At 40.5% G+C, this 9,730-nt stretch overlaps 1 protein-coding gene across 1 annotated transcript; it reads right to left on the reverse strand.

Moving 5' to 3' along the window:
• Positions 1-1,320: 1,320 nt before the first annotated feature.
• Positions 1,321-8,808, reverse strand: emc3 (ER membrane protein complex subunit 3). The gene is made up of 9 exons (XM_080773847.1): positions 8,573-8,808; positions 6,340-6,506; positions 6,183-6,240; positions 5,908-6,001; positions 4,095-4,199; positions 3,646-3,727; positions 3,421-3,500; positions 2,660-2,742; positions 1,321-2,558 (listed from the first exon to the last, which is right to left on the reverse strand). The coding sequence occupies exons 2-9, from the start codon at positions 6,492-6,494 to the stop codon at positions 2,430-2,432; spliced, it is 786 nt and encodes a 261-aa protein (XP_080629973.1). The 5' UTR covers positions 6,495-6,506; positions 8,573-8,808; the 3' UTR covers positions 1,321-2,429.
• Between the last annotated feature and the right edge of the window lie 922 nt (positions 8,809-9,730).

A 9,730-nucleotide genomic window follows, 5' to 3' on the forward strand; every position in this document is an offset into this window, starting at 1 on the left:
CAGCACCCTGGGCGCGTTCCTGGGGGTCTGGATGTTCGGGTGACCCCCACACAGAGTTGCACCACTCACTTCACACGGGTGTGATTTCTCTCTCTCTCTCTCTCTCTCTCTCTCTCTCTTTTGTCTGGTAGGGGCATGTGTTGCTCAACAACAGTCTTTTCTAGTTTTGGAAAAAGTACTTTAAATGTTTTACTTAAAGGAAAACTTTGTTTTTTTCCCCAACCAAACCTTATGGTCATGTTTTAGGTTAGTAAAAGATGAGTGTTAATTTCTTTCGTTTTTGCAATTTTTGACAGGGGGGTGGGGGCATTCGAACAAGTGGCTTTTATGTATTTTTAACAAAAATGTATGGTGATTTCTTTGTTTATACTATAGACCCCATGAAATTACATCTGGCCACAAAAGATCACATGATCTATTGAATGTGAAGAGGGAGGTACTAGGGGGCTGCCATACAGCGCAGGCACACCTATAGGATTCCACGCACGGCCAACAGCCGCTGTCTGCCGGCGCCTGTGTGGTTTGTAGACTGCTGGTGGATGGAAATGAAGCTCCACCCACGCGGCAGAATGCCACTGGGGCAAGCTTTTCCGGGAATCTGGCCGACACGGCAATCTGCCACGTGGGTGGAGCTTAATTTCCATCCACCAACTGTCTAAAAACCTGGAAGAGACGCTGGCAGACAGCTTTTGTCCGCGCATGGAATCCTAGGTGTGCTTACATCCATACTTTGTGTCATAGGCTTAATCATCAGTTTGTCACGTCCTCCTCCTCCGCCTCCTGTGCGTGTGCGTGTGTGTGTGTGTGTGTGTGTGTGTGAGAGAGAGACTGTGTACACACACACACACACACACACACACACACACACACACATATACATACAGTATATAAAAATCCATCTACCGGTAATATACACGGATCTGGTCTGGCTGTAAAATCCAATGGCACTCTCTAGTGGCACCTATTGTAAACACCTGTTGGCTTGTTGTAAAAAGTTGACTTATGCCCACTTTAGGTTATACCACACAGACACTATGCAGTGCATATAGTTCATACTTCCTATAGCTTATGCATAGCAATCAACAGAACTGCAATGCTTGTCAATACATAATACACATACTGTGCACTAGACTACCCCATAGCTGTGACCTCCACCGTAGATCCACAGCAAGGGGGGGTTCACAAACAAACAAAAGTTTGTTTTGCAAGAAAAAGAAACATGTATTATGTTATACGTATACATCACCGTTGTTTCCCCCTCCTGTAATGTCTGTGCTAAACCGGGGTTCTTTTTTATTTATTTTTTAAAGAAAAAAGTTGATCACAAAAAACAAATGTTGCTAAAAGTACACCAATGTAATTAACTCTTAGCTTAAACTTTGCAGCTAAAATGTATTATCAAGCACACCGAAGCACTGAAAGGAACGTCCTATTGCACACAGCAATGTATGGTTCGTATGGTTCCCGAGACAAAGGGCAGGATTATCCACATAAGGCATCGCATGAGTGCCCTGGGGCACCAGCCAAATACGGGACATGAAAACGATGAAGACAATATGACTACTAGACCTTGACTTTTAAAACATTTGGAATATGTTCTATATATAAAGAGTTTCCGAGTTCCACCCAGTCAGATGAAGATATGAATAATCGTGTGAACGAAGGTGCACTGAAATTAAAAGGTAAAACAGTATTATGTAGTCAAACAAGACTTTATACAAAACACAGGGAATAGTTACAAAATAAACTGTCTAAATAAATATTTCAAAAACACAATAACTGTAACAACTACACATTTTCCTTTGCCAGAACCCAGCAAGTTTTAAGTACAGGTCCATCAGTCAATCGGGCGACATGAAGCAGCTGCTCTGTTTATGAACTGACACGGGACTGATGGAAGGATTGTGGAAGTGCAATGAAATAATCATCACTTTCATAACCACAGCTATGTAAAATGACAGTAATTGTATCTTGTTTTTTTACAAGACATCTGAATACAACGGTAATAACCCATAAAAAGAGCATGAGTTAAAATAGAAAACACTAGTTCACATACTGTATAGCTCATTACCTAATGGCATGTTAATAGTAACGGTAGAATATAAATACAAGCTATTGATAATGCATTCCAACAAGCAAAAAATATGTCTTTCATTTTGTTTTACTTTTCCATGATACTTGTCAAATTTATGCCTTCTAACTTGTTATGTCTCCTAATAGACAACAGAACCAGTGTATATAGTTTAGCTGAAATTTCATTGCAAGCAGACCTGACCTGATGCTTAAACGCGAGGACGATTGTATGAGTGAGTGTAAACTTTGCATATCGTGAAAGGATTAGCCTCATTTCTACACAATTCGTCTCAAAAAGAGACCCCACCTTGCAATGAACCACAATCAAACCGAAGGCTCATATTAGTCACAGTCTATCAGAACATGCCAGTTGGCAAATCCTTGCTAAACATTCCGTCAAAGTCCAGTTCCCTGCTCATCAACTCCTCTTCAACACTATCCAGAGCCCACTGGTGGTCAGTTAGTTCCAGCGCCTCCCACTCAGCCTAAAATTACAAAACATTAAGAAAGACAATAAATAAAAGAAAGATATTTTTTAACTAAATCCTGCTTACCCTAAAACCTAAAGATAGAATATACGTTATACCTTGAAGGCTTTATTTGTATCTGCAGGCATTGCCATGGCTGCACCACTCATCTGCTCCTGCATGATCCGGGACTGGTCAGCACCTGTGGGCGGGGAATTATGTCAACCAACAGTTTTCTGGGTTGTTTCAGTGGTTTTCAAACATTTTCATGTCAAGGACCCTCAAAAATATATGTAATTGGCCGCTGACCCCCATCTGAAAATATGTAGTTCCAGGGACACCCCCCCCCCCCCCCCCAGAAGCAAAGATTTGAGTTAAAAACGTTCGCTTTATATATTCAAAGATTTGCGGCATATTTTCACAATTTCTCCGAAATAGCAGACCTACAAGTTCATAGCGTGGCACTCGGTGGCGCGTTATGAGCTTGTAGATCTGCTATTTTTCAATAGCTGAAGTATAACATATTGCTTAAAACACCAAAAGGGGTTCCCGCCCAAAATTGGGTAATTACCTTGGAATTATAAATCAGTGGTGTTCTGAGGTTTGCCGGTCACAGTATAATAACATTAGCATTACATGATCCTTTTCAGACCGAACAATGTCAATATTAATTAAAGAAGAAAAATGTATTTCCACAAAACCATGAATAACAACACTTAAAACAGCAAGCACTGTATGTAATCAGTTTAGAATGCATCAAAATAGGCATGCATGTCATTGCGCACAGGACGACGGTACGGCACCATTAGCTTTAACTGTGCCCATGTTACTATACACCCAAGGGGACAAAAAAACATGATGGAAATGAGATAAGAATTACCATTATCTTGTCCAAGGATTAATGAATACATGCTCCGCAGTCCAAAGACATTCAAGAAATACCACGATGCCGAGCTTACCCTAGAACAATGCACACACAATACAATAGCAAATAAGTATGTAGGTCATTACATTGTGTGTGCGCGCGTGTGTGTGTGTGTGTGTGTGTGTGTGTGTGTATACAGTAGATAGACAGATAGCCATTAGATAACGTGTTATTTTTTACCAAGACGCATCCAGGGAGAGCAGTTCTATTCCTTGTTGCAACATGGGCTTGAAGCGTAGAGTGAGAGGGAAGGGAACTTTGGCTGTGTAGAACAAAGAAAATGCGATCAGCTTGACACACATTGCAATTTGATACATTGCATACCTCAACAGTATAAAAAACATAATTGGTACATTGTATACAGATTTGTTAGGAATGTACTGACATTTTGCATTCACCAACTACTGCACTGTTCTGAAGTATTACAAACCACCTCTGTTGAATTTACAAATTAAATGTGCTACAGTAAAACAATGTGGTTTCCCCCTCATAGGAATCATTTGGTCATATCCGATAGAAGAATTCTGAATGTACTGCAACAGCAGTCCAAACTAGTTGATGACATTTATAGAGGTATAACTGAATAATAATAATAACAATAAAAGTATGTATGTATAAAAGGACATTACTTGTTACAAATCCTGAAAAGGTCCAATTGATCCAGCCTCCAATAAGGATCATAGGGAGCACATTGGTCACATTGCCTTTCATCATGTCTGTCAGCATACTGGGATCTGTGTAAATAAATGGTAAACAGTGCATTTATATAGTGCTTTTGTCCAAAGCTCTTTACATACCGTAGGCACACGTTCATACACCAATGGTGGAGGAAACCATGCAAGGCACCAACCTGCACATCGGGAGCAATTAGGCATTCAGCGTCTTGCTCAAGGAGGACACTAACTCTGGGTGAGCCTGGGATCAAACTCATGAACCTCATGGCTTTATGCACTTTAATGCTAGCATCCCTATTCTGGGGGTAACATTCGTAGAAAATAACAAATATACAAACTCAACAACAGTGTGTTGTGTGAGCCTATAGATCAGCAGTTTTTTGCCTCAAGTGTTGTTTTTCTTTTCTTTTTTAAAGCCGGCGTTCAAAACAAAACTATGAGAGGCAAACGAGTTGAAACCATTGCAGAAATCCAACGGGAGCCAGATTGTGGAAACCGTCGTGTGCACGTCTTTACTATCAATTGAAACAATTCCCTGGAGTTCTGAAGCTGTGACCTGATGGATGAAGCTGTAACAAAGTCGTTTACACTAGAGTTTATCATGGAGAATACTGGACAACTCACCCCGGAGCTTGCACGTTTTTCCAACCGGAATTTAACTTTGTAATATGCTATTGGCTGTTTGTATTCTTTTTGGAAAAATATAAAAAGATACTCCTGTGGAAACGCTGTATTATTTTACTTATATTGACCCTATAAACAATTTAGTATTATTTAGTATATGTAAGGTTTTGCCCACTCAAATGGTACCTCGTCAGATAATCCCAACATATCCTACAACAACTTCTGTGAACAGACTTCACTGTAGTAGCTTTTCATAAATTATATTTCTACTTGTCTGCTGTCATGAATGTTTATAGTTAGAGAAATTCAAAGTCCAGCCCTCTGCTGTCCAGCCTCTCCCACCCCTCAACGGGGAAAATTCTGGGAGGAAAACAGAAACGGGGTGAGTTGTCTTGTTATCATCATGGATAGTACAAGACTTCCTAATAAGCGGGCCGGACAAAGACGTCATGTGGGCAAAGAGGCATCTGGACAGTATCACAGATGTTGCATGCCACGTTCAGAATGCTGCCGAGTCAGTTCTTGTTCCAGACATTTAGATTGTTAAACCAGGTTATCATTAGTCAGATAACACACACACACACACACACACACACACGTATGTATATGTCAGCAGTATAGTTATTGGATGATCAGAATCAGAATCTTTATTGTCACATCACCGATTTACGGGTGTAACGAAGTGGTGACTGACATTTTTTGCGTGTGTGCTGTGTAGCAGCAGGTGATGTATATCATTATAAAGTAGGCTTTATGATATAAATGTATATCTAAATGTGTGTGTGTGTGTGTGTGTGTGTGTGTGTGTGTGTGTGTGTGTGTGTGTGTGTGTGTGTGTGTGTGTGTGTGTGTCTTGCGCAGAACTCGAGGGCCTTCTGACCGACCGACTTCAAACACATCTCAACACAAAAGTCAAGCACACTGGTTAGAACTGCTAATGCATCTGGGATACTAGGGTGGGTAAGACAGGTCTGGTTCCACACTGTTAGGAGAAATGTTTTAGCTTGACACTCAGCCTGAATTTTCATTTTGTTTCACTTAATTATTCATGTATTAGTTTTAATTGGCGTGACTAGCGATTCAGAGCTGGAGCCAGGCTATAAGAAATGTTTGAGTTTTTCATGATAACCAGAAAGAATATTACCTGTCATTGGAGAGGGAGGGACGACATTTCTTTTAGTCTTCTTGAAGAATCCATCTTCTTGATTATTGAAGTAGAACTTCCTCATCAAGAAAGACTAAAATGGAAAGACATAAAATAACAAAGTAATAAATACAGTAACAAAAATGAATATAACATAAGAAATCCAGTTCTTGACTTCACTGTACAGGACTTACTGTTTATTTGAAATACTTGGAGAAAAGACATTTAAATGAAGTGCAATTTAAATGTAATTTGAATTCATCCAGAAAAATTACCTGTTTGGGAATGTATTTCCCATTTTCTCTAAGAATTCTGCTCCTGATTAGCACCTGGCTGGATATTGAAATAAAGAAATAATTGTGTTTTTAAGACATTGTGATCTCTCCAGTACTACGTAATTTGCATGTTGTACATTGTAGTCGATTTGCATACCTGTCAGACACCTGTTCTAATGTCAACTTCTTGTCACTTTGAAGAAGAATGGACACATAATGCCGAATGACCCCAACAAGGAATGTAATAAAGACAATGGGCAGCACCACCCAGAGTCGAATATTGGAGTCCAGCAGAAGCTCCGGCTCAGCCATAACTTGTCAGACCTAACAATGAAAGTAGAAAAAAACAATGTGAGAGGTCTGCACTCTGCATGAGAGAAAGAAAGTACGAATGAACGAGATTAATCCACCCACACATACACTGTAAATACAAACTCTGTAGCCTGTGTGCGTTTGTCAGAGTAAATATGTAGATTTGATTCTGATCATTTGTTTTTATTGATTTCTCCCCCTCTTCCCTTTCTCGATGACAAAATCGATGGAGCTTGCAAAAAACGATTTTCACACACTGAAAAATACTACTAGAAAGGACTGTTATTCAAAGCCTAGGATTAGGACCCGCCACAGTCGTGTCCGATTAGAACTTAAGCCGGGATGTCTTTAACTTGTGTGGTTCAGAAGATGGTCTAAGGAAGCTAGTAGAGGTAAGGCGTGTACGGTACAGAGGTATCTGGGTTGTATGGCCAGATACCTTAGTCCATATCTGGGTTGAGGTGTTCCTCTACTGTCTGAAAGTACAGTCTTGAAGAGGTCTGTGTCCTGTCTAGCGTCCAATGTCCAGTGTCCTGTGCTGAGAAGAAGTTGGAGATTCCTCAGTGCGTTGGTTGGAATCTGTTAGATTAGGGGACGTTTGCCCTTTTATACTAACGTCATCCTGGTGATGTCAGAGTGATGTGTCGTCATCTCTAATGGTATGTTCAGACGGTGACAGCCGGAATGTAGACGGCACCCGGGTGAGCAGTATGGGTTAGTGCCCCAGCCTGTGAAGGAAGACCCACAAACCCTCGGTGAGGCCTTTAGGAGGGCCATTCAAGCCGCAAGCGGAGCCTGCAGCACCACCTTCTTGCTCGTCTGGTCCTGGGCCTGGTGAGAGCAGGAGTGGACCTGGTGAGAGGTAGGAGCCCGGACAGGAGTCAACCCACAGAGCCTAGTCCTTCCATGTGCCAGAAGCGTACATCCCAGCCCTGGAAGAGTAGTTCTGGAGTAGTTCCAACGGATTGTGTGGCCATGGTCTTTCCCCAATGAGACTGATCGAGGGTAGTTACTGGGACGAAAATCGGGACTTGATCACCCCGGCTGGGTCGCCTGAGTGAGGGGTCGAGAGACCCGAAACCCTGATGACCTTCAACCTTGGGATACATCACTGAGGATACGTCCCAGTTGCATCCATGCAATGTTTTTTGTTATAGATAAACGTGAAAGCCTTCGTAACACCGACTGTTTTACATATGCAAATCTGGGTGTGATGTGACAATAATGTTGATTCTGATTCTTGCCTAGCAATCTCTGATCAGAAATCTAATATTGAGTAAATAATAACTATTCATTCATAACTTATACAGAGTAATGAATAAGAGTTTGGGCCCAAAACTAGGTGTATGAGTGAGTGCATGAGTGGGGAGGGAGCATAGATTAGCTAGCTATATGTATGTTCCCTCAGTATGTTCCCTAAACTGAGGGAACAGCCCATGACAATCCCATGGTATTACCCAAGTAGTTCGCCTGTTTTCTGAGCTTATTAATTGATTGATCGCCGTTAATGGATATAAGTTATAAGGTTATAACGGAGCCGCAATCAATGTGTTGTTGTTACAGTACTGTATAAGGCTGAACACACGGCGATGTCGTTCGTAGAAATAGAAGGATGGGCTCTCTCGGTTAGCTATAGCTAGTTGGCTACCAGGATGTTTCTCACTTCACCCTGTAACCATTGGTAACCACTTAAAACGCCTAATTTCTGTGCAGTAGGAGAGTATGTAAATCAATGGAACGGGGTGCAATTATGCTGTTCCAAAGTGACAATTACTGTTTCAATATGACTTGTTTACAAGATCAAATATCAGACAGCAAATTATCACATTTCTTGTCATGTTGGTAAAATTAGCACATATACATAACATTGTTCTGCACATATAGAAGCGTTGTTTCTTCCAATCATTGGGACGAATAAAGGCTGCATGGTGAGCATTAATTGCACACCAAAAAAAATGTATTATTCATTGTTTGCAGTAGCAGGCTAATCATAGTTAGCCAACATGGGCTAGCTTGCTTTGCTTCATTGCCATTATTGTGTGTTGCAGGTTGATCGTTGAGTCAGTCTCGTCTCTTACCACACACAGGATTCTGGAAGCGTTGAGGACCTATTTCTTCCTTTTTAATCTCCGTGGTGTAGCAGGCAGCAGAATGTGGAGATATTAATAATACTATCAGCAGCAGTGTGTAATGAACGGCTAAAAGGCTATATGGACCAGATGGTATTAGCAGCTACTACAGCCATTGTGATCATAGTGATGAAGCTAGCCTGTACTGTAGTGTAGGGGGGCATAGAGTTATAATGGTAGGGGGGGAGGAGGAAAGGAATGATGATGAGGGAAGCACATTTTCTGACGGTTCTCCAGCCTGGCGCCCGCTGATAAAGCCCGCATCCAACTGGCTGAGAGAAGTACAGCGCCGCCTGGTGGTGATGGAATGTCCACTAATTATATCCAAGGAGCAAACCATATCCAATATTCATTTTCGTTACAAAGCTAAATTGTAATATAATAATGAATCGCCCCCCCACCCTTTCCCCTCACTTATTTTTTCTTCCTTTATGATGAATTCCTGTTCTGTTCTTTATAAGTGTCTATTTGTACGTCTCTAAATGTTTTGATGAATTGAACATGGTGGACCCTCTTGTAAACAAGTGTAATGCTTAATTGGGTCGTCCACTCACAGTTAACAGTCTTTTATATTGAGTTTGTGCTTTAAATGTACTGTAATTCTGCAAACTGTTAATAAATATTTCAATCAATCAATCAATGTCCTTGTCCTATGATAGACAAATACATCTACACTTTGACTGACTGACTGACTGAATGGAAAATAAATGGCAACTAATGTATTATTTTATTTTTTTAATCACACATTCGCATACCCATTATCCTCCACAGTCCACACGGACCACACCACAATCCACATTGCCAGACTTGTGTATTAAACAGGCTTTAAATAGTAACAACTAACAAGTAACAACCAGAATGAACCAGAGTCATACTTAATTATGACTCTCTCTAAGAGTTTTAGACACTCTAAAAAAACAATATATATATATATATGTCCTACTGCATTTCTGTACATTGCCTGTTCTTTATTTGTTGTCAACTGTAATTGTTTATGGTGTGCACTGCATTTTTCTGTAAAGCACTTTGTAACCTCGTTTTGAAAGGTGCTATATAAATAAAGGTTTATATATTTATATATATATATAATATATATATATATATATA

The sequence above is a fragment of the Protomyctophum bolini genome (genome assembly GCF_963924005.1).
Source record: "Protomyctophum bolini genome assembly, chromosome: 2".
NCBI lineage: Eukaryota > Metazoa > Chordata > Actinopteri > Myctophiformes > Myctophidae > Protomyctophum > Protomyctophum bolini.

Coding starts and splice junctions, on each gene's coding strand:
- emc3 (XM_080773847.1), bottom strand. CDS start 6,494: ATGGCTGAGCCGGAGCTTCTGCTGGACTCCAATATTCGACTCTGGGTG. Junction 6,002..6,182: donor GGAAATACATTCCCAAACAG/GTAATTTTTCTG, acceptor TTTCCATTTTAG/TCTTTCTTGATGAGGAAGTT. Junction 3,501..3,645: donor CTCTCCCTGGATGCGTCTTG/GTAAAAAATAAC, acceptor GCATTGTTCTAG/GGTAAGCTCGGCATCGTGGT.